The sequence below is a fragment of the Pseudochaenichthys georgianus genome, chromosome 6 (assembly GCF_902827115.2).
Source record: "Pseudochaenichthys georgianus chromosome 6, fPseGeo1.2, whole genome shotgun sequence".
NCBI lineage: Eukaryota > Metazoa > Chordata > Actinopteri > Perciformes > Channichthyidae > Pseudochaenichthys > Pseudochaenichthys georgianus.
In genome coordinates this window covers 28699214-28723718 of record NC_047508.1, presented here as the reverse complement: position 1 = coordinate 28723718, position 24505 = coordinate 28699214, and the positions used below count along the sequence as shown (strand labels likewise).

Here is a 24505-nt window from a genome sequence, read left to right as displayed (position 1 = left end):
TCAAATAATGTCACAAGGTTTTTCATTTTAAACATTTTTATTTAAAAAAACATTTGCTGACATGATTTGACATGACAAAAAGCACACGTGGTAAACACACACTTGTTCTTCTTAATCACTCATTCAATTACTCAATCACTCTTCAGATAATCAGTCCTTTGACTTTATGTACACAAACACAGTACAGTTTGTTTAACACGACACCACACCTTAACATTACAGTGATTTCCCCATCATCCACTGGTCGATGTTTCAACTTTATTTCAACCTCTTTTATCATTTATATATGATAAAGAATCATGTAATTACAGAAATGTTAAGTAACGCCAGCTTTGAAAACTCTCATTGATTCCTTTTTTAGGAATTCCTAAGGATTTCATGTCAGGTCTTTATTATTTGTAAAAGGCAAGTGACTACAGTTACTATTTAACTTTGAATACCTGCGCTCGAAATACTCACAGCTCTCTTGTTCAGTGGAAGGTGGTTGTCAGTTGCTGTAAAACTGGACAGACTTCATTCAGGGAGCCTTACTTAGTGATTAATAGGCTTCTGAAAGTGCTGAGCCTGCTCTTTTTGTTCAGTGTGCTTTTATCCCACAGTCCATAGGTCGGATCCAAATTACTCTGTGGAACTCATTCAGCAGCTTTCCTCATTGCTGGGAACACACCCGTGTGTTTTCATGTCAATGAGCATGAGCATACCATAGTTAAAGAGTTGACTGGTAAGCCCCTTACTCCTCATTGCTTTGCATTCACCAGCATATATTGAAATGAACTGAAATTGACAAAGAGGACACAGATAAAAAGTATTTAAAAACTACAAAAACAAGTTATGCCAAAGACAAAGTGCACACACAAATATTTGACCTCAAAAAGGTGTCATTTCACAGCATGAGCTCAACTTTGCTGTGTAAAAAATGCTGCAGGCATTACTAATGCAAGCCAAAGATAAAGTCTCTAAAATAAACGTTATATCCTACGCTCATACTGTACATCACAGAGGGAAATGCAGCATTAATATGAATATGACACCCTCAACCCGCTCTGTGGAGTTGGTTTTTTACTATCCATAGTTCTCTACATCACACCATCATCTCTTATGGGTATGTCAGGTTCATTTTTCAATGATCACGTTTTTTGTATTATTACTTTGAGAATTATTTGTCCACTCGTAGAGCTGAGGCAAGTGTTTCAAACTATCCAATAGCTAACGTCATCTCTACTCTGACCGAGTGTTTCTTTTGCTTCTGTGAAAGTTAATACAATGCTTTAGCTGTTGACATTCTTACCAACCTTTCAACTACAGCCAGTAGCTGGAGGACAGATGTAATATAATTGTAATGAAAGCTGAGAAATTCACAGCAATCTCAATGACAAGTCAGGCCAACAAAACACTCCTTTTTAGTCTCACTCTTTCCAAAATGTAATACCGAACCATTTAAAACAATAAAATCTTGCTTGACACAGAAGAGGCACATCTTCCCTACCTCACTTCAAGAACATCAACAGCTACTGCAGGCTTGGGCTTTGCGCCTGATTTATTATCCTCGGTCTCCTGGACTCTTCTAGTCACCTTTGGGCTAGCCTTTCGGGACGTCTGAGGGCTTTGTCCTTTCCTCTGCAGCTGTGGGCTGTTAGAGCCCAGCTTGCGGTTGAGCAGGGGGCTCCTGGAGCCCTTTATCTTGGTGGGTTGACTGTCAATAGACTTCAGTGAGCGCAGGCCGAGAAGTCCACAGTAGTAGTTGCACTGATGGTGTGTCAGGAACTGTTCGAACACCTCGGGAGAGCCCTGCTCTGTTAGTCCTTGGTATCTGAAATAAAGGGGAAATGTTTTTATTCCAGCTATTCTGATAGAAAGCTACATTTACATTTGCATGCCCTGGTGTAGATACAAACCCTTTTGACTTGGTCACAACTCCAACATTTGTTATCTTTGTTTCAACACCTGCAAATATAAATCACAGAAGATTATTATTGTTATTTAAATAAATAGACAAATGATTGCACTTGTAAGCATGATGTGGGCCTTACCCTCCAGACGAGTAACCAGCATATTGCCGTGTGTCCACTGATGGATCCAATGCTGGAAGGTGCTGCATTTGTGCTCCACCTCAGAGCCGGTTTGTGTTATCAGCCTGCCTTTAGGATCCATCCTGCAGTACTTGAGGAATTCACCTTTAAGGTCAGCCTCCAATGTGGCATATGGCACGGAGTTTGCAGGCCGGTACATCAGATACTGAGGAATCACTCTGTGGGAAACACAAAAAGCGGGTTCATCACAAGCAGTGTTTTAGATTTTGATAGGAATTTATTATCAGAGTTACTGTATAATAAGTGTGGTACTTACTCTAGTGAAAAGCCAAAGTTCTCAATAAGTCTTGCTTCAGCCGCAAATATTTTACAGTATTCTCGCATCATGTTTTGGACTTTGCATTCCTAGCAACACAATCATTTAATAAAGCAGATAAATGTCATGAAAATCTAATCACCAGGAATTATTGGAAGCAATTTACACAAAACTCCACAACTCACTTGCTTAGTTATCTGTAGATTTTTGTCTAGCAGGTTGCTCTCCTGTGTGTTCCCATAGGCGATGGGGCTTTGAACTTTGATGATGCATGCGCTTCCAGACTCAAAGACGGGATCCAGGCCATAAATGACCTTCACTTTGCTGGCCTTGTGAGCGCAGCCCTCTCCAATCTGCGCAGTCTCGGTCATAATGCGGCCAAAATATTTTTCACCCCAGCTGCCACAGTCCGCCAGGCCTTTGCTGAACAGCAGCGGGGTCATCTCGATTTCCTCTCCAACTAAAGGAAAACAGAAACACATATTTACATTGAGCAAAATTAACAGAAACACGTTGGCTGATATGTTATAACTAAAGAATGTACCTTCCAAGTCATCTTTTAGTAGTATCTCAGACAGAACTGTAAACAAATAAATACAGAATGAGTCATAAAATCACTTTTTATATCGTATTAGAAATAGATTTCACACTAAAGAATGTTAGGGAATACTGTATCTTACTGTCCTCGCTGAGCAGGAAGTCAGTGGTGTCAGTCCCATATTCATTATTGATCGTACAGCCATATACCCCACAGTCATGGCTGGATGCTAAAACAACAGCCAGTGCTACTTGGCTTTCATCTCCTCCACTTGAGGATAAAAAAGGGGAAACACACATAATCATGAAACCATTTTAGATAAAGATTCAAAAACAACCCACAAGGTGTCACTGTGAGATAGATGGCCACTCTGTGCTGACACAGCAGCCCATAGCACATATATAGACGTTTAATGCCCCCTGGAGATGGGGAAAATATTGTGTCAGGTTACAGCGTCCGTGTCTAGCCAGAGATGCACCCATCTGGCTCTCAGTCACATGAGCTGGACGCCTCTGCAGTGAGAATTTGGGAATGACAGAAAGCCATGGGTGAACTCAGTGGCCAAAATTAATCCTGTTCATCCTTGACACATTATTGTTGCACTTTTGGAACCTGGCCACTTTTACCAGTCATGTCAGCTGTAAATGCTCAAAAGAATAGCAGCAGTAAGTAATACAACAACTCAAGCACCATATGACACTGCTGTGTATTTGTGTTACAGGTGGTTCAAGTTGTGTTGTTGTAAGGTAAGAAGGGGATTTACCTTCTCTTCACTTCTAGAATTTCCTCCTCATCTCTGTACCATTTGATGGTGGAGTCACTGAGCACGTTGAAGAACTGGCACCACAGCTTCAGGTGTCCGGAGGCATCCGGGAACGGCTCCCCCCGGATCTTACGGATGACCTGCGGAGCTGGTGGTGTATGAGAGAGGGGCCCAAGGTAAATATATACTCTACTGGAGAGTTGAGACTTTCTAATGTTTCCACTTCCTCAAGTACTTAGACTAGTAGATTCAAGTGTTGACAAACTAACTATTTTACATAACCACTCGTGTTACGATGTTTTGGGAAAAACCAGACAAAAAAGTCAAATGAACTGCTAATTGAGTATTGAGCCAAATTGAGAATATTTATTCTATTTTCTTTAAATAAAGTAAAATTATGAAAAGTTATAGTGTTAACATACAGTAATATCATATTGTGCCTACAAGTTGATACAGCTCTCATTGGAAACATACACATAATAACATATTCACAAACTTCATCTGTAAGCACTGATGTATTATTTACCTTTCAAAGGGTCTAGCTTATTTTCAGCAGGTTTCTCCTCTGGTTTGGTGCTGACTGGCTCCACAGTGGGAGTCTGCTCCACAACCTTTGGCACCTCCAAGGTAACCTTCCTGCGGCTCAGCAGAGGAGAGCGCCTCTCCATTGGTGGGGTATTTTGTCCAGTGGGAGCTTGTAGTAATGCTGCTCTGCGCGCCTGGCTGGGTGACATGTAAGGGCTCTCCTTCTTGCTTAGAGTATCCAAGGCACCTACCACTGCTCCCTCTCCATCTTCTTTAGGTTTTGGCATGAATATCTTGCGACGAGCTCCGGAGGCCAGCTCCTCAGGCGTGGCGGAGCGTATGAGTGTCAGACTGTCTCTGCGCTTCAGACGGGGACTGCTCTCACAGGACAGGGAGGATGTTGGTGTTGAGCCTCCACTTAAATCTTCATCTGTTTTGTCATTAGTTAATATGTCTGAGTCTTGAGAAGCTCTGGACATGAATTTGCGAAGACTGGCTGGACTCAATGATGGGTGTGGTGGGGGTTTAAAGCAGAGTCTCTCAACAGGTGGTCTGTTTCTTTGGAGGTCCTCTACAGACACAGTATTCTCTGTCTTTGCCTCTTTTTTTACCTTCAATACTTCAGGTACAATGTTGTCTTTGGCTACGTTATTGAAGGAAAGCACATTGTCCCCAACTTTTGGAATCAGAGCTTCATATAGCATAGAGGGATTGTTTTCTTTAATATCCTTTTCTGAAGTTTTTACTTGCTTCTGCTTGCCACTTTGAGTTTTTTCAGCCGCAGTTGTATTATTCTCATCATCAGCATCCTGCTTGGTTCCCCTTTGCGGAGCAGCTGAAGTTTCTGTTTCTGTCCACTCACTTTGCAGTGTGAGTCCAGAATCACTTTCATGACAAGTGACGGAGATTGGCGGCACCACAAACCAAGGCACTGTTGGAGTATCATCAGTCTGCCGTGCCTTTACACATACTTCATCCTCCTTATCATCAGAGCATGAAACACTTATAACAGGAATTGATGCATGATTCATCTGGGGGAGCTGTTCACTGCTCTTCTTGTGTGCTGGCTTCAGCTCAAATATATTTCTCTTGTCATCTAATTGCGCAACTTCCTTTATTACATCTGTAGGGGAGAGGTTGCTGTCATTCTGCATACCTTTGTGCGTGGGCAGCAAACTTGGAAAATTATCCAAATTTTGCTCTATTAGCTCACACACATGAGTTGTATCATGTTTTTGCAAAGTCGGAGGCTCTGATTCGTCCTTGTTTGGTGCCAGAATAGTTAGTGGAAGAGTGGGCTCTTTGAGCTCAGGCTCGATTATTTCAATTATTGGAATTACAAAATGTTCCATTGGGTTTACGCCTGCCACAGTTGGATTTATATCTGGGGTGTCTTCAATAGTAGATATTTTGATCTCTGGGATCTTCAGTGAAGGCTGGCCCTGCTTAATCACACAGCCATTTTGACGTGAATCAATCCTGCGTTTCTTGTTTTCTGTTACTAAAAGGCTCTTTGATTCATCAAACTCATCTGCTTTCACTGGTTTTAGCTTTTCAGTCTTTACTTCTAACTTTACACACTCATTCATTGCTTCAGTGCTCTCACTTTCTAAAATTGCCTCCACCTCTTGGGTTCTAAGATCGTTACAAGACTTCACTTCTGAATCTAAAGCAGAAATCAATACCTCTTTCAATTTGCTTTCCTCTTCAATGCTTCTCAAGCCTGTGTTTAAACTATGTATTGCACTGACATTGTGGATTTTAGTGCTCTCCTCTACTACAGAAGACGTGCATTCTTGCTGCATATTTAGGTCACCCTTTTCTAAACTCTCTGGGGCTACAGTAAGCGGAAAGCCTACATTCATTTCCTGAATACGTGAAGTACATTCTGTCTGTTCTTTAACATTATCTTTCTCTACACTGTCTGTAGCCACAGCAGGGAGAGGTGAAAGCACCTGACCTGGTGATTCAGATTGACATGGCTCTATTCTCTCTTCCAGTGAACCTGTTCTTAATTTGGTAATCTCAGATCTGTTTATATCCGAGGAAGGCTGTTTGTTTGATTTCACTTCAGTTTTCTCATTCTCACATGACTTATTGGAGGAATTGCCCTCCCCTGTGTCAGGTTCTGTGCCCATCTTTGCACTGCTTATCTTCTCTTCCTGTAACGTTTCACAGGGTGCTTCTCCAGGGCATTGGCTGTTTGACTCTGAGATAACATTGACAGGGGGAACGGGGGAACGTTCCTGTTCGTAAGGGCCATGGGTCTGTAGCAAAAGAGTTGGTTTATCCCTAAGTGAGGACTCTTCTCTTGAAGCACGTTGATACGGTTGAGGTGAAACTACCAGGTGATCTGGCTCCTGCTGGTGAACGAAGTCCTCTTTGATAGCTGATACTATCTGAGAATATTTTTCTTCAGCCTGATAAAGAAAACAAAAAATCATTTTAGTACTTCAGGGCATTTGCAGCTATGGCAGTGTTTGTCTGTTGGAATGTCGATGAAACACACATGCCTCACACTGCAGGTACTTCCTATGCATGCATGTAACATTTGTTAGTGGCATCGAGACCACACAACCTACTGAAAAAGTGATAGGTATTTTTAAGACACTTGTTAAAGAAGACTTACTGCAGTGACCTTTGACACTGTGACACTTTTAGACTGAGAAATGTTTCTCTACCATAAATTAACAAAAGCATTAACAGTGAAATATTCTGGCAAACATGATATTGCAATGCAGAGTTACGTTCCCCAACAGAGGAGAAGAACAGGAGATCAGTGTGTGAATCAGTTGATTCAGTACAAATTGATAGGTAAACGATAAATTGTTCAACAAAAAATGCGGAACAACTCCAGTTAAGTCAAGATATTCTTGTCTTGTATGACATGTCAGTTTATTATTAGGCCCTTCTTTACCTCATGTCACGTGCAAGATGGCTGAAACCAAGTGTTTACATGCAAGGGTCCAATTCAATGTTTTTTAACAATTAGGGATGATATTGTTTCAGTTAAAAATTGTCTGAATTTAGCTGACAATTTATTCTAACTTTCAATTATTGATTTTTATATGATGTAAAAATCTTATGTCTTTGAATAAAACAATTACACTGAGCTTGAAAGTGTTTCTGTGCTTTGTCTTCTATGTTGAAACACGCACAGAGAGATTCCCACATGATTGGCACCAATGTGTTGTTTACACAAATAACTTGCTTGTCAAGTATCTTGACAAAAGACATGTCATAATATTCATGATCTATACATCTGTTGTCATCATCAAGCTGTTGAGGTAACCAATACAACTTAACATACTTTTTTAAGTGTGGATAGCATTAAGAGAAGATTTATGAATAAAGCTTCAAGCTGTAGTTTTGTTTTTCCCCTTACTGCCCCTTTTTGTTGCTGTTCATACCATCACAATACATGCAGAAGAGTAATGAAGCCACCTGCGCCACGTGACAACATGTTTGGACAGCAGTGAGAACTAATAAAACAAGAAGTTGCTGCTTTCGATGGAAGGGAAATGGTGTCATATTCAGTCTAAAAATGAAGCACACCTCCGTGTGTAAACATATGTCCCACCAATGTGACAAAAAACACTGTTCAGACAAAGCGCTTGGCTTCCTCATACATCCATGACGTCAGATAGTAAATGCGGCCGTCCTAGAAATGTACCATTGTTGTTCCAAATTACAAACAAACGTGAACTCAGATTCACAATGTTTAAACATAGACTTCTGCTTCCTCTTCCACATGTCATTGTGCACGACAACATTTTATGTGAATGTCCTATTCCATTCATCTGCTGGTTCACGGTACAAAGCGATACTGTAGGTTAACTCCGAATACCTTTACATACAAACATCAGTAATACAAAAATCTAACTTTAAGGAACGTTTTTGATTTGATGGATTCAAATAACCAAATGAACATTTATAAATTATCGTAATAACAAATGTCTTCATAACTTTCTTATTCTGCAATAAGGAAAATGTAATACATTTGAGTGATTTATCATGTATGTACAACAAAAGCTATTGTATGTTGGCAACTGCTTTTCAAAAGCTAGTGTCCCTCTAGGATCAACAGAGATTGTTCAAAAGGTCCTCTAATAGTTTCAGATAAAATCTGAGAAGCTTTTTTTGCATATCTTTGTTTAAAATCTGGGAAGATCTGGTCATGTATTAGCAGATTAAGATCAAACTGAGCTAGATCAATGTAATGCAAAAGTGGAAAGTACCCCAACTCAAAACCCACCTGTTCAAACTGGCATTTTCTCTATAATCTGTACCCTGTGTCCTTTTGTGTCCTTTTGTAGTGAATTTCCTGTTGTTTGTCTTGTCTTACCCCGGCTGATACTTCACTAAATCCACTGTTTTAATTTGTAAGGTAAAATTGTAAATGTAAATTGTAAATCTGTAACCCTGTAAGGTGTCCTTGGGTGTTTTGAAAGGCGCCCCCCAAAATAAATGTATTATTATTATTATTATTATTCAGTATTCTTACTGTATGGGTGTTAATCATAGCATGACCGTCACACATGACATTCATGAAGCAATTATTTAAGCTGACCCCCGAGATGACAGAAGTGCTGCCTTCCTGCCTCTTCTGTAGACGAGGAAGAGGTTTATTTTAAGCTACGGGGCGGTGGTGAGGAATGTGTCCAATGTGACGAGGTCCTTCTTTCATGCAGAGACCTGCCGCTCGGCTCCCGCTCAGCCAGACCCTCTGTCATGCAAAGGCCTGTTTGAAATGTGAGAACCCCTCGTGACATTCAGTTTCATCATGATCTCTGACGCACTCCTGTCCCACTCATTGCAGCCAACAGATTAAGATATTCGCCATCCTATTTTACAGTGTGCAATGTAAATCCACAACATCCCCCACCCACAAACATATCCAGTGCAAGTTGCTCGGTTCTTATAGTTCCATATTTCTCACACACTGTCTTGTTGGGCTTGTCACTCTTGAGTGATATAGATGCAGTAAAACCATAGCCTCACAGTATGACTCACTCCCCATGTGGTTGAACACTGATGATGTTCAACCACATGGTTTATAGCAGCTGCATTTCCTGACTGTCTCACACTTACCCAAGAATATAACATAACAATAAGTCATCATATGCTTCTTATCAACCACATTTTCAACTAGCAGCAGTTCAAATCCTAAACTGTGTCATCGTTGACATAGTTCAGGGTTCAGCCCTGAAGTAGCTCATCTTGTTTTATCTTGTCACACAAATGCACCCTATATATAACACTCAAGTGGCAGCCAGCTGGCCTCCAAGACCTCTGTACGTACCTCAGTGAGAACTCGAAGCCTCGATAATGACATTCCTCCACCTGGACCAATGATCTCTGGCCCCACAGACACCTCCATGACCTCCACAGGACTGTCCTCTGCGTTCACACTCTCCCCCCTGGGCTGGTCTATGCTCTCAGGTGGTATCTTATGCCCTGGTGGATGGACTGTGTGTTGGACACTGTCTTCATGCTTATGTTCATGTGGCTTCAGTGACGCTGACTGTTGTTCTATATCCACAGATTTAGAAGGCTCCTTTGGTTGATCCATTTCCATAGGCACAACGTCCTCTTGGAGAGACTTGCCCACTTGGTTCTGCTCTGTTTGCAGCCGAAACGATGGTGGCGTTGAAACAGGAGAAGGGTTGAGCTCCCCTTCCTTGTTCTCAATGTGATCATGAGAGTCCTTTTTGGTCTTACCAAAGAAGAAATCTTTGACTGAGTGAAGAACAGAGGTTAAGGAAGCCTGTATTTTGTGATGGTCCTGATCCTTATGAGCCTTGTTGTGATGTCTGGCATGTGAACCATGTTTTGTGTTTGGTAGTGTATGCGACATCTCCAACAGTCTTTCCCTTTCTTTGTCCCTCTCTGTGGCCAGTTCCTCTGCTCTATTTTTCTCCTGTACATAATCTTCCTCTTTTTCTTGTTTTTCCCTCAATGTTTGCATCATCTCTTGCTCGCTCTCTTTACTGACACTTGCAATAAGTATATCCATCTCTTCAGGGGTTTCCCCTTTAGATGAGTTCTGTTTCTCCCCTGAGGCCTGGAGAGTCTCTGACAGGAATTGTGCCAAACCAATTCCTCCATCATAACAGTTTTCTCCTCCAATACCCATCATATTGGTGGTTCTGCTGCAGCTGCTTTTGCTGACCTCAGCGTCTACACCATTTGTGATCTTTATTTTATTTTTGGCCAAGGTTTCCTCAGGTGGAGATATCTTCTTCTCCAGGACTTGGGATGCCACAGGTCCATTAGGTTCTGCAGCAGCTCCCAGTTGTTCCTCAGCCTCAGGCTCCTTGACCGCCGGCCTCCTCTCCAGTGGGGGGACATGCCTCTTCCTTGGAGGACGCTCGGGGCTAATTTGCGGTCTCTCTTTCTCAACGTTTTCTTTACCCCCCTTCTTAGTGTTTCCCTCTAGTTCGCTCTTCTTCTTTTCTGCTTTCTGCTTCAGCTTGTCAAAGAACCTCTGGTGGATCTTGTACTCATTCATGATGCCGACCTCCAAAACTCCCGAGCAGGAGACAATACCTTTGCTATTGCTAGCTGAAACCTGATAGATGGCTGCATCATCCAATGTGCTTCTGAAAACAGACACATTTATCAATCTCATAGTATAGGTAAGCCAACTATGTAACAATTAAACAAAGAAGTAAACAAATGAGAAGCTGCATTTCTAATAATTTACAAGGTTACGTTACATACTTGTAAATATGGAGGGTGTGGGTTTTTCCATTACGATGAATTTCATATTTTGGGAGTCCACAGTACCGGTCCATTTCCATATCATCCTTATACCATTTCAGTTCTGGAGCTGGGTAACCTAAAGACATGGGTAGTAAGCATACAGTGTAGAAGCTTTGGCACAAACATGTTTTTAGGCTATGAATCATGTTTATGATGTGTCAAATGCAGGAACAGCTGCTGCTGTTATACAGGCCCATCCATCCTACAGTATCTGCCTGAAGCTAAAAACACAACATCCGGAAAAAAAAGCTCGAACATGATATTGGCTGTTGTGTTTAAAGAGCCGTTCAGGATGAATAAAACAGTTATTTGCTGCAATCAACAGTAAACCCTTTCTTAGTGAACATACAGAAATGTTTCCGTTACTCCAACAAATCCCACACTAAGCCATGCAAGTGAACACACACACGTACCTGATACCACACAGGAAAACTTCACATTGCAGTTTTCTGAAACTGCCTTCGATTTCAAGGTGGACTCAAAGGACGGCTGTATGTCCTCGGTCAGTTGAGCCATGACGCTGCACAAAGTGCTCCTGGAAGCAAACACTAATGCATTAGAGAGTCAATGTATTGCTTTTAAATCATAGACAGTTTGACACTTCAGCATTATAACAGGGACGTCTTCACCTCTGTGCAGTACATTCCAATAACTTGCTTAATTAGGGAAAAAAGGATGTTAATGGAGATTTCTGGTAGTGACGAGAATGTAAAGGAGTGACAAAGACTTGTGAGAGGTCAAGCAAACATTGGTTGTCAATCCAACATTTAGAACGATGTTTATCAACGCAACACTGGACAAACTGGACACTTACATTACAGTTCAAACGTGTGTAGGTTTCATTCTTGGGGTAAACCGTTTTTTGTGGTTAAGATGTTAGTTGGGAGGAATGTTTTTAAAGTATGGATTACCTCGGTGACCTGTAGTGAGAATACCTTGAATAGCTATTCAGAGAGAAGGCAAATGAAGGGATGTCAGTGCTTGAGTTCTGTGTATAACCCACCTACATGAAATAGTTTAATAATGGCCATCTTCTTTAACAAAAGGAGCACTTCTATTCTCATGGATTTAAAACAGAAACACATATCATGTATTTTATCATTTAGACAAAACATCCTCTACATATATATAGATTATAGATGAGGCTGTCTACCTGTTTTCAGGCCTAACGTTCGAGAGGTAAGGATTGCGGCTTTCCGAGCGGCCATTGGAAGAGCTGCCCTCCTCTTCACTGAAGCTGCTTGTCCTCCCATTGCCAGAGACAGAGCGGGCCATTGGTCTTCTGGAAGTCATCGTCCACTGAAGCAAAAGTGCAAAATCCGAGGGAAATGTATCACCCACAGTACCACAGAACTGATCTGCGTTCACGTCCAAGTTTTGTCTGTGTTCAAGGCACAAATGTAATGGTGTTATCCATCTAGAAGCCCCTGGAGAAGAAGAAAAATAAACTGTTCAGAATGGTACCAGAATCTCTTGGAAGTTAATGAAATATAGTATGAGGCTCATTTGCTCATCAAACACACCGTTCAGACTCAATGCCTGTCCTTTCTGACCAAGCAAAGTACTGCATTGGAGCAAGTTATAAATAGGACCGGCTATCAGACTGTGGAAGGGCTGTAAGTGGTCAATCACAAATCAAAGACATGCTATTGACTTGTACGTGTTAGGAATACAATTCAGGTGTTTCTTAGTCACCCCAAAACTAGGTAAAATATCCAACTTACCATTAGATGTTGTCAATGTTGCTTTGGAGCCACAGTCTGTGAAGAAAGTCTCTGTAACTGCCTATCATAGACGCATGTGTTGCCAGCAGGGCCCTATTTATAGCAGCCCTACAAATAGTTGCAAGAGCACATACGTTTTTCCAAAACTAGACTATAGACAGAAGTCTAAAAACCTAACTGAAATGAAAGTAAAAGCTAACCATTTAGGCCAGAGCAAATACCCCAAAATGTTATATCAACAAGGGTTGTACAATAAATTGTCCCTGCTTTGTTTTGATTAATCGAATTAGGTTGGAAAAAGGGTGTCCCATCTTGAGACACTGCAGTGGATGTGGACTTACAAAACATGTCTGTGTTGGTAGCTTGTGAAAACAAATGCTCTATGTCCTGCTTTGCCCAAGAGTTGCATAAGGACAGCACCCCTCACCTTGTATTGCAACACATGGTCAACACATGGATACCTGCTGCTCATGTTTCACATCAATTTGAGAAAAACAGGGTCAGCTGACAAATTACATAATTGTATTTAACAACGTATAGCTATTTGATGTGTTAGTTATAGTGTTTTTATTGTTTTAGACATATTTTGAGTTGTTTTACTTAATATTGAATTTGTTATTGATGAAACCTATTATACAATTGGATGCAAATTGTATTTACAATTGTATTTGTATCTAATATTGTTTTTCAACTCACTATTCTATCTTGGCCAAGACACACTTGAAAACGAGATTTAAGATGTTCCTGATAAAAGGAAATACAAATGCTTTAACAAACTAAAAATAAAAAGACCTAACTCAAGTAGGCAAACATATTATTACATATATTATATTTAAACCTAACAGACTTATGTGAAAAGGCCAAATACAATAGTTGTAAAGGAGATGCTTATAATAACAATAATTATTCTGTATAACATCAGCATATTATACAGAATATAGTTATTCATTAGACAACATTACATTACATGTCACTTGTTAGACGCTTTTATCCAAAGCGACTTACATACTCAATACTGTGGACAATCTCCACAGGAGCAATTTGGGGTGAAGTGTCTTGCCCAGGGACACAACGACATGCTGACTGCAGTGGGGTTTGAACCTGTGACCCCTGATCCCAACACCAAGGCTTTATCCACTGCGCCATACACCTCCCAAGAATTACAATAAATGTACAAACATTAGTTGGCATACTATTTGAATATATTTAATTTAGATGCTTTAAAAAATGGTAAAGATCAGTCTATATTTTCTCTATCTCAGTGAAAAACATTATGAGTGTCCAGTATGTCCCTCTAAACTCAATCTCTGTCATTTTACAACACCTGAAAAGGGGCCAGATTTCTTGTTACCGTAATGTCTGTAAAAGTGTCTCCACATGCATATCCCCTGAAATGATTCCCATCGATTTAACCGGCGTAGAGTTCGTCTGCTTCAAAAATGTTAAACTAACAGCACATATTCATTTTCAAATCAAAATAAATCCCCATTTTGTCAGTAAAACAAAGGTGACAGACATGTCATGTTCTTTGAGATGCCCCGGTATTATAGGCTTGTCGGTAATATGTGTGCATGCTGTCTCGTTCCGGTAAAGGGAAGTTCTTGTTTAGCTGTAAGTGAAGTTATGAAGTTTCACAGCAGGAAAACATACACTTACTGACAGCTGACCCACTGGTACATGGCAACATCAGGTATAGCTACACTTAAATCCTTATTGGTTGATTATGGACATTTCTATCTGATACGGTGTTGCTAATTGCGATAGAAAAGAGAAGTAATGGGCTGATGCTAGACTTTTAATGCCCCTATAACTTCTCTTTTAAAGCCGTTTCCTTATATTCTTGTCATTTCGTCGTTTTTCGATCTGGGCGGTATTGGCTGCTTAAGGGATTAACTAACTCAATTTAAACTGTGACTCAACTTCCTACAGTCTGTTATAAGAAGAAGAAAATGCACTGATGACTGGATCCCGTACCAAATCCCGTCGAATAATGATCAGCGGTATGTTGTGTTTTTACCACAGCAATGGTGTGACTTTTTTTAAATAATAGAGACAACACAGTTGGATTTCATGTTAATGAGATTTTCCCTTGATTTGTTACAGAACTGTTCATAGTGCGGCACCCTTTCTCTGTGTGTGTACCTGCGGACCATAAGGTGACCCTAAGAGTCCGTGCTGAGGGCAAAGGAATCCTGCACTACCAGTGGTTCACTGGAGATGATGAAGAGGTACGTAGTCTTCTTCATCTGTGCTTGTGTGTATGGGTTATGAAAACGTTGCTTTTAAGGTTTTACAACCATACTCAAGCGTGTTAAATAGCGTTTGTTACTGTAAATGTAATGTGCAAATAATATCTGTGTGTATGGAGTATTTATTTTGTTATACAATCAATCAATCAATCAATCAATCAATCAATCAATCAATCAAGGTGTATCCATATAGCCCAATATCACACATGTGTGTCTCAGTCGACTATTCAGTTTATACAGAATATGAACACGACACCCTTTGTCCTTGGACCCTCACAACAGACAAGGAAAAACTTCCAAAGATACCACTTTATGCTTCTTATACATTTTAAACTTTTTACACCAGTAGGCTTAACTTATTTGATGACTTTAGGCAATTTTGAGATTCAGATTTATAATACAAGATATAATCAACAAATAGTTGTATTATTATAAGTTAAATTCACTAGCTACTCAGCTGTTTTACAGTAAAATGATAAGCTCCACCTTTATCAGCTCCAACATTAAAGTGATGAACACATTATTGTACTGATAATTATAATGCAATGATAATTTCCCTTTTCACTTCCAGGTGTTTGCGGGCAATAAGGAAGACTTGACCATACAAGCTAACAAATCTCAGCTCTACATCTGCCGAGTAAGTGACAACTTCTGTAACTGCGTGTTCAGCGACTGGGTGAAAGTGAAGGCGTTGGACATTGATAAATCAGGTATGCATTGTGCCATTGTCATGTTAATTTATATTGTAGTAGTGTAGTGCTTTTTCTGTTATTTTTGCATACTTCAACATAGCCCTTGGGTGTTGGCAGTAAATAGGTTTTAAGCATATTGCTTTTATCTTATTCTATCAGGGTTGCCCATTCACTGGCAAGGCGAGCCACAAATCGCTGAGAGCCCTAAACCCCAGACAGTCCGACAAGGTAAAAAACTCACTCTCCACTGCGCTGCCTTTGGCATCCCCACTCCACACTATCAGTGGTACAGAAATGGACAGCCACTGCAGGATAAGACTACTGGCATGCTACAGGTAAGAACGGAGTGTTTACTTAGCTCAGTGCTGACAGTGATTGTTTACACTGTTCTGTATTTACTGGTTCATTTCACTGGGTATGAATCCACTGCACTTTGGTGACATTTTTGCCAAAGACAAACAATGATAGGAATATAATCTTTTGTAATACCTGCAGATTGACAATGCAACAGCCGAACATGAAGGATCATACTTGTGCTGCATATCTAACATACTACAAGAGACATGGACTGAACCAGTGGATGTTGGCATTGGTAAGTCATAACTTTTATGCACAGTTTAAAGTCTTTCTTTTTAGCAAAGTACTTTACTTCCTCCAGTTCGCATGAAAAGGCTGTGAAGAAAACATTCTTTCCATTCCATTAATTTAGTACTTAGAAGTTATTTCCATTATGCAGCAGGTACTTTCCCATTTCTACAGACAAAAAAGGAAGTAGGACTTAAAATAGTGCATAATCCGAGCCTTAGACACACAACAGGAAAGAGGTGTAAAGTGAAACTAGCTCTTGCTGTGTTTTTCCTTTTTGTGACTTATGTTGTGGCGTGTAGAGTATGGATCACAAAATATTGTCCAATTCTTTTTTTTAAATACCCTGTGTGTACACTCTTGATAAAATGATAGTACTTAAGATCAGATTTTTGTTTGAAGAAACTGATTTGTGCTTCTCTTTTTCACACTTCTTTAGTGCAAACGGATCTGCTTCCTACTCCAGCAACCACAGGTACGCATAACGAAATAAACTCGGTGTCAACCCTCGCTAGTTTTAGTGTGCTTTAATAGAAAACAATCACAGTATGTATGAGAATTAGGTTGCGTTGCTTTAATTAGAATGTAACTTATATCTTTGTTGCAGCCACTGATAAAGTTGCCCTCCTTATTGGCAACCTGAATTACTCCCACCACCCGGCCTTGATGGCCCCCATCATGGATGTGCATCAGCTGGCCAACCTCCTGCAGCAGCTTGGCTTCAGAGTGGTTTCCCTGCTGGACCTCACCAGAGAGGAGATGCTAGCCGCTATAGAAAAGTTCATTCAGCTCCTTGACAGAGGAGTTTATGGTGATTATAATTTGTCTCTACATAAAATTGTTTCTAAATTAGCTACATATGTCTGTTGTTTCATGATTTAACCTTCTGTCCTTGGACAAATTCTGCAACAAAAAAAAAACCGTTTTGTTGGATCTGAGATATAACATTGTAACTTATTCTGGTTTGTTCTGTGGCTATTATCTTTTGTTGTCCATGCGTCATGGGTCACGCTTGGTTTACAGTACCAATATCTTACTTTACACGTATTCGTGGTTGAATGAGCAGATAAGGTTAAAAATAAGCAGAGGCATTTGTAACAGCATGCTAAATATGGCACTTCCTCTATGCCTGAAGCACTTTGAGAGAGGGTCTTCACAATCAGGCAAATACATTCTCTGTGTATCACATCCACGGTGTTAAACAAAAAAGAAAGGTGGCCCCTCATCGTATGAAAAATGGGAGCTATTAATAACTAAAGCATACAGCTGTACAAGTCATATTGTTAAGGGGAACTGTACACCCAGTAATGAAATGAGAGCTGTAATATGAAAGTATGTTTATGATCAAACAAAATAAGGATAAGAGAACTGCTTTGTCAGAATGATACTGTGTGTTACTATTCTCTACTTTCTCTTGCTAATAACGAAATAAAGACGGAAGCAAACATATCATACTGTACTGAAATCAGATAACTTTTTCATGTTAGGTGGAAAATATGATTACATTTTTTTGTGGTCTTGCCGGTGTAATTGGATGTATATTTTATCACTCTCAACAGGCCTTTTCTACTATGCGGGTCATGGATATGAGCATGCTGGGAGGAATTACTTGGTAGCTGTTGATGCTCCACAACCGTACCGACCTGAAAACTGTGTCTGTGTGCAGAGAGTCATGCGCAGTATGCAGGAGAAACAGACTGCACTGAGTGTAATGCTTCTGGACACATGTAGAAAATGGTAGGTGCAGTACTTCCTTTCTGTTTTCACAAACTGAGAGTAACGCATATATTTTCACATTTTGTTTTTTAAATGATTATTAAACAAACTGTTATATTCTGTAGACATTATTAGATGTTATTCATAATATGCAGCTTGATTGTTTCAATACCCTGAACTGTATTTTACTTCATACAGGTACAACCAGGATTGCATACCTTCGGGTATTATGCCTTTAGGACCCACAGGGAACACCGTTTATGGTTATGCCACGTATGTACTTTTTATGAGCCGTTTAATACATATTCAATTGCAAATTCAAGAACCTTTTTTTATTTCAATTCAGTCAACATGCAGACAAAAAGAATAACTAAATAGTTTGCCCTCTGATTATTTTGAATAACATTTCCTGTATTAACCGATGCAGATGTGAAGATGCTGAGGCTTTTGAGGTCCAGGACGGGGGGAAAAGTACTGGAATCTTCACAAAGTACTTGAATGCACACATCCTACAGACCGAGAAAGTCACACACGTCTTAGAGAGAGTGTCAGAGGGTATGTATTTCAAACGGGACGGTTTCTTTTTTTTGTATGTGAGCAAATTCTAGGATGATAATGAATTCATCAGTTTTTTCTCGTTCAGTAAGTTGACAGTGGGTAAACAGATATAAAGGGAACAGGTTGTTAATCGGTGCGCTGGCTGGGTTACCGAGACGTTTTATAATGGTTAGCTACTCATTTTAGTGTTGTTTACTCAGGACAGTAGTATAGCAGTGACTGGCGGGGTGGGAGTTATCAAATGTTCCCTTCCTGAGAGCATGTTTGTCTGCTTGATGGGTCTCTGGGAGATTTATTTTTCAAGGTACCATTAGCATATGACCTCATTCTCTGGAAATTCACACTGTTGGCGGGAGAACAGCAGGAAACCTGAGAGCTTGCACCCTGCAAGACAGCTGCTCTGCCGTTTAGGCACCCATGCCACGATGTTCATGAGCTCACAGGACTCCCTGCTGACAGCATTCTGTGTATCGGGGTTTGTGTATGTTGACGTATTTAGATGAACAAATGAACCATGATTATGATTTTTCAGGTTTGATCCTTTTTCACTTTTTATCTCCTTGTACTTTTTATTCAAGCGAACAATATAGGCATTAACTTAAACATTCCTGTGCCTCTGCTTTTGATATCGCTCATCTTGTCTGGTACTTTTTGTGGAAGAAGAGCGGCTGGTTGCTCATCTATTATAGGGAAGACAGCTTGCCCCAGATATCCCTGAAGCCAAATATTCTCAAAAGTCAAGCATAAATCTATATTAGATATTTGCGACATGGCTTTTACTACTGGTTAGTTCACCCTGTTTATGATTCCTATGTTTGCATGTACAATCTTTTGTAATGGGATTTCCAAACTTCCAGGTAATTGCTGTGAAGATTAAATCACTTTTCAAATTTCCGAAGGTTCCTCAAAGTCAGCCATGTGAAGCAGATGAACTTTTCCTTCTTGCTATTGCAGAACTCAGGAAGCCCCATGAGCCAAAGTGTATGAATTCCAATCATATTGTAGTTGCTAAAGATTAACCCTGGTAGTTAGTGCAGTGTTGATATAGTGGTCAAAATAGACTGAGTGAAATATGGGGACAACACCCCGGAAATGTGTATGTGAAGTTGCTGTAGAGTCTTGCAGGCTTTTATTTACTTGTATATTTCTCCCTCTCTACACCAGATCTAGGCAGAGACCCTCTAGTCACAGGCAAGCAGCAGGTGGAGATCAAACACACACTGAAGGAACCTCGATCTCTTGCTGACCCAGTTCAGACTGCCGGACACACGAGAGAACTACATCTGCGCGATGCCTGCTGGAGACAAGCAAACAGTGAGTTGAGGAAACAGTCTTACATGTTTTTTCTAGGTGGAATCATATTCAAGAGCTGATGTTAAAACATACACAGTTTAAATACAGTTTATTTTACATCAAGTAAACCACAGTTCCATTTCTTGATCTGCTGCCCTCGATAGTGTGAGAGAGATTGCTCTATTTTCTTTTTACAATACCTCCTACACACGTGTGACAAACCAAGCGCCGACAGACATTGTGGTTTAATTGGATATTTTTAGCACCATTCAAAAACACTAGTCATTGTTTTTGATTAATCAAAAAGGGGAACTGGTTTGTTTAACATTTTCCTGTTTACTGAAAATATGTTTTTCAATGGCACCATAACTTCCTGAAATTAATTTGACCCCTTTTTGAATGATAACAGATCATGTAAAAATGTCATCTACTTTAGACCAGACGAATGATAAAATGTCTGCGGTCTAAATTATCAGATCAGCTGCTCCATCAGTAAATCATTGTATACCATAATGTGTAAATGTACAGTCAAATCAAAAGAATAATATGTTTTCCTAAGTCATTATTTGATAATAAACCTTTTTCATATCTCCTTTCAGAACTACCACGGAAAAAGCGGCGGATGTTTGTTTGCGGGGTTGAAGTGGAAGTCAGCTTCTCAGCTTTGTTCTCTAATGTCTTGATGGCTTTTGCCACTGTAAAGACTAAAGGCCCCCGGACCCAGGACTGCACCGTCACCCTGAGCAGCATACCTGTAAATATTTATCTTTACTTAAAACTATCCTGTGAAGTTATATTCTCATCAAATTAGGAGCCACAGGAGCTCTATACAGTGAGATGTTTGAAGCAAGGCACTCTTCTTAATAGAAACAAAAACCCACTATGCAAAGTAAACAGTATACACTAAAGTGTGACTTTCTGTTAATATGACTACACAAGTTGTATCTGCATCATAAATTCCACAAGGGCTGTCAGTTTCCATGAGCAAGTAGAATTTCTCAATGGTGATCAAACAACCCCACGTTTAACATGTCAGCGGAAGTTCTGCCCATATATAGACTTCCAGTCTACTGCAGCCACAGACAACGAAAAAGGAAGTAGTGATAGTCATATGCTGTACTTCTTTAGCCTATTTGATGAATGCTGAATCCTTGCCCATACTGACATCTAGTGGCTGATTAATAAAAGGTTTTATCATAAGGTGCATTTCTAGCAGTCAGTCATTGCCTGGCTAGTGTTAAAGCAGGACAATTGTGATAATACTGACAAAATCTTATATGCTTTAAATCTCTAGCCAATGGAAGACATCTTTTCCGGGCCTGGCAGGTCAGAGGAGATGGACTCTTTACTATTTACCAAATCTGAAAACACGGACTCTACACTGCGACTTTGTGCTCTTCAGAAGCTTATGGTATGTAGTCAATAATGTGTGTGATTCTATCCTGACAATGTTTTTGAAAAACAAAACAGAGAAAGTATTTACAAGAAAATATATACAATCAATTTGAAATTGTGTTTATCATTTGTCTTTGTCAGGAATCGCTGGTCATCAAAGTTGATCTACACTATACTGATATGGACAGTAAGCTGCGCCAGACAGAAAGCCAACAAGTAGACATAGGAAAGCCTTTGGTGGCATCCTGTAAACTGCACAGGAGGAATCATACAACACCAGCCAAGAAAAAAGAAGGTGCTTCTGCTCAAAGTTTGGGCAACATTACAAGCAGCAAACCACGGCTGCATCAGACTCAGGCTGGCCCTTTCACCAGAAAGGCAGAGTGTGCTGCTAAAGTTGCAGTTACAAGGGGCAACGAACCTGAAGAGAACGATGAAAATGAACTGCAAGACTTTACTTTTTGACATTTGCCTGTCAATGAGTCTGTGGATGATGAATGAGTGGCCTTTCCAGCCTTTAATTATTAGCTCAACACAGAAGAAACATTAACACTTAATTTAATAAATGTATTGTACTTTTTTTTAATCACTTTTTCATTTGTGGCAAGCTGGCTAGCCTAACAAAGAGTAAACACCTTTACTGTTAATAATTTATCTAATAAAAATCACTACTTTCCACCTTTCTTTTTGTTGTCATTTTTTAAAAATGTATATTGTTATTACATCTTACTCTCCAATCAACGGTTTAAATGGATTACAACGTTTTAACATTGAATAGACTACATATACAGCTCTGGAAAAAAATAATAGACCACTGAAGCATTATCAGTTTCTCTGATATAGGTAGCCTATGTCATTGAGTAAAAGGAAACATTTTCTTGCTCCCTTTACCCTGTAATGTTACAAAGGGACATATTTAAGCGATAATCTTAAAATAAATACGAAACCAAGGTCTAATGTCTGCATCTTTCACAGAAAGACCTTTTGGATTTTCGTTGTATGAATGTTACAATATTTACAACGCTGAAACACAATTATGTGAGACCCAGGTTGTCGCACGCATCTCTGCTTGTCTAGCTGACATCTCTCAGTGGATGTCCGCTCATCACCTCAAGCTCAACCTTGACAAGACTGAACTGCTTTTCCTTCCGGGAAAAGATTGTCCCACTCTTGACCTGACTATCAACATCGGCACCTCTGTTGTTTCCCCGACTCAGACTGCAAGGAATCTGGGTGTGATCCTAGATAACAACCTGTCCTTCACTGCAAACATCGCTGCTACAACCCGCTGCTGCAGATACACGCTTTACAACATCAGGAGGATACGTCCCCAGCTGACCCAGAAAGCGACGCAGGTTCTGGTCCAGGCTCTCGTCATCTCACGCCTAGACTACTGCAACTCCCTCCTAGCTGGTCTACCTGCATGTGCCATCCGACCTCTGCAGCTCATCCAGAATGCAGTGGCTCGTCTGGTCTACAACCTTCCTACATTTTCCCACACCACTCCGCTCCTCCGCTCCCTTCACTGGCTTCCGGTAACTGCTAGAATCCACTTCAAGACACTGGTACTTGCGTACCATGCTGCGAATGGATCTGGCCCTTCATACATCCAGGACATGGTTAAACTGTACACCCCAGCGCGTGCACTACGCTCTGCATCAGCCAAACGACTCGCTGCACGCTCGCTGCGAGGGGGACCCAAGTTCCCATCAGCAAAAACACGTGGGTTTGCTATCCTGGCTCTAAAATGGTGGAATGAGCTCCCCATTGACATCAGGACGGCAGAAAGCTTACACACCTTCCGGCGCAGACTGAAAACTCATCTCTTTCGACTCCACCTTGAGTGATAGAATTACTAACAAATAACTGCTAACAGAGCACTTATATACTAATAAAGGACTGGCTTATCTATAGCCAGTTGAGTAGCACTTGAAATGTTTGGCTCTATAAAACCTGATGTACTTATATGATTCTGTTTTCTTCAAGGTTGTGTCTTCCTGGTCGAATGCACTTATTGTAAGTCGCTTTGGATAAAAGCGTCAGCTAAATGTAATGTAATGTAATGTGGTAAACATGGTAAGCTGTAGTGCACACATATGAAAGAAAATAACGGTTTCCTGATAAAAATGTGGTCAACTCTGCTGTGAGAAGTAGGTCGAAATTGAATAGTAGAAATATTAAAATGCTTATAATTATAGCGAAAATTCCCTATCACCTTACATGTATCACCCAAACCATTAACATGCCACAGTAGTACACTATGCACCATACAAACAGTAGTTGCACTGTCTACTTGAAACGCACTAACTATGACTGGCCTGCAGGTGACAGTAGAATACATTAACCCTCCTGTTGTCTTCGGGTCAAATCTGACCGATTTACTACTTTCATCAATCATAACTTCTTTGTTTTACATTCGATTGCATTACGGCTTTATGATATCCTTCACAGTAGACATTTGAACATAATCATTGCTGACCACCACTTTCATTGCATTTTGGATGATTTTCTCTCTCTCTCTCTCTCTCTCTCTCTCTCTCTCTCTCTCAGTAAACTCACCCCTCAGGACACATTGCTACAGATTTGTCATATGGTAGGCTATAGCTTCAGAAGATTTACCTCATCTGATAAATGGTATTAAAGCTTAGTCACATCCATAATGAATCACAAACATCTTTCGATAGCAAGCATGTTATCATAATAGGTGTGTGAAACTGTAAGGCACCTGCTGTCAATAAACATTTAGCAAAAAAAAAAAAATATGACTTTATATTTTTAATTTAAATCTCTAGTTGATATTTAACCAACAGAAGCCACTTTTAATATTTTCTGGACAAATTGCGGAGTAAGAACGAATATATTAAAGTGCAGAGAAAAAACATCACACACCCCCGTTGGTTCACTTTGACGTCAGTTTTCATTGGGACCCGCCCGCCTGCTCAAGTGGCCGCGGTGAATGGTGAGAGATAATCCTCCTCGGCTCCACAGCAGACACACAACAGAGCTACCCTGCTGGATCTGGATGCGGGCATCCTTGGATTCTGCTCTTTTTAACACGGGCCCACAGCACGAAAACTTAACGGAACAACAATGGTGCACGCCTCGCCGGCTGCTGGTCGTTTAGGGGACCGGGGATTGTGGTCAGTGTGACATTCACTGGGCTGGCACGCTTCTGTTGAGTTGTATTGTTCTGGTCCTAGACACAGAGCAGCAGCGATTCTCCGAGAAGATGTTGAGCCGATTCAAGAGTGGCAGCATCAGGAATCTTGAGCGGGAATACAGCTGCACCGTGAGACTGCTGGATGATACGGAATATACGTGCACCATTCAGGTTAGTCACCTGTCGACCACAGTGT

General features: G+C 40.4%; 3 protein-coding genes across 6 annotated transcripts in view; 2 read left to right on the top strand and 1 right to left on the bottom strand.

Moving 5' to 3' along the window:
• Positions 1-18: 18 nt before the first annotated feature.
• Positions 19-12978, bottom strand: alpk3a (alpha-kinase 3a). Of its 4 annotated transcripts, none has more exons than XM_034084893.2 (16): positions 12662-12978; positions 12091-12364; positions 11849-11881; positions 11351-11472; positions 10896-11013; positions 9475-10774; positions 4174-6592; positions 3648-3795; positions 3027-3154; positions 2891-2926; positions 2532-2806; positions 2347-2435; positions 2031-2248; positions 1896-1944; positions 1487-1810; positions 19-774 (listed from the first exon to the last, which is right to left on the bottom strand). In XM_034084893.2, the coding sequence occupies exons 2-16, from the start codon at positions 12228-12230 to the stop codon at positions 738-740; spliced, it is 5436 nt and encodes a 1811-aa protein (XP_033940784.1). In that variant the 5' UTR covers positions 12231-12364; positions 12662-12978; the 3' UTR covers positions 19-737. The 4 variants fall into 4 exon arrangements, with proteins under 4 accessions (XP_033940784.1, XP_033940786.1, XP_033940787.1 ...); XM_034084895.1 differs by lacking the exon at positions 12662-12978 and adding an exon at positions 12461-12520; XM_034084896.2 differs by lacking the exon at positions 11849-11881.
• A 1275-nt stretch (positions 12979-14253) lies between these two features.
• On the top strand, positions 14254-21832 carry malt3 (MALT paracaspase 3). Its single transcript, XM_034085712.2, has 15 exons — positions 14254-14351; positions 14591-14661; positions 14765-14889; positions 15482-15620; positions 15762-15937; positions 16098-16194; positions 16627-16662; positions 16795-16998; positions 17747-17924; positions 18102-18176; positions 18331-18458; positions 19626-19775; positions 20354-20508; positions 21049-21165; positions 21291-21832. The coding sequence occupies exons 2-15, from the start codon at positions 14619-14621 to the stop codon at positions 21612-21614; spliced, it is 1947 nt and encodes a 648-aa protein (XP_033941603.1). The 5' UTR covers positions 14254-14351; positions 14591-14618; the 3' UTR covers positions 21615-21832.
• Positions 21833-24101: 2269 nt separating this feature from the next.
• The window catches only part of frmd5a (FERM domain containing 5a), a 58951-nt gene continuing 58547 nt past the window's right edge, over positions 24102-24505 (top strand). Inside the window, exon 1 of the mRNA XM_034085294.1 lies at positions 24102-24480. Coding sequence (XP_033941185.1) covers positions 24379-24480 — 102 coding nt within the window. The 5' untranslated portion in view covers positions 24102-24378. The remainder of the gene's footprint in view (positions 24481-24505) is intronic.

Bases quoted from the DNA above. Each gene is read 5' to 3' on its own strand.
- alpk3a (XM_034084893.2), bottom strand. From the start codon at position 12,230: ATGACTTCCAGAAGACCAATGGCCCGCTCTGTCTCTGGCAATGGGAGG. The intron at 2,436-2,531 runs GTGAGTTGTGGA...TTGTGTTGCTAG, and splicing joins ATCTACAGATAACTAAGCAA to GAATGCAAAGTCCAAAACAT. The intron at 2,249-2,346 runs GTAAGTACCACA...TGTTTCCCACAG, and splicing joins AACTTTGGCTTTTCACTAGA to AGTGATTCCTCAGTATCTGA.
- malt3 (XM_034085712.2), top strand. From the start codon at position 14,619: ATGACTGGATCCCGTACCAAATCCCGTCGAATAATGATCAGCG. The intron at 14,662-14,764 runs GTATGTTGTGTT...GATTTGTTACAG, and splicing joins CCGTCGAATAATGATCAGCG to AACTGTTCATAGTGCGGCAC. The intron at 15,938-16,097 runs GTAAGAACGGAG...TAATACCTGCAG, and splicing joins AGACTACTGGCATGCTACAG to ATTGACAATGCAACAGCCGA.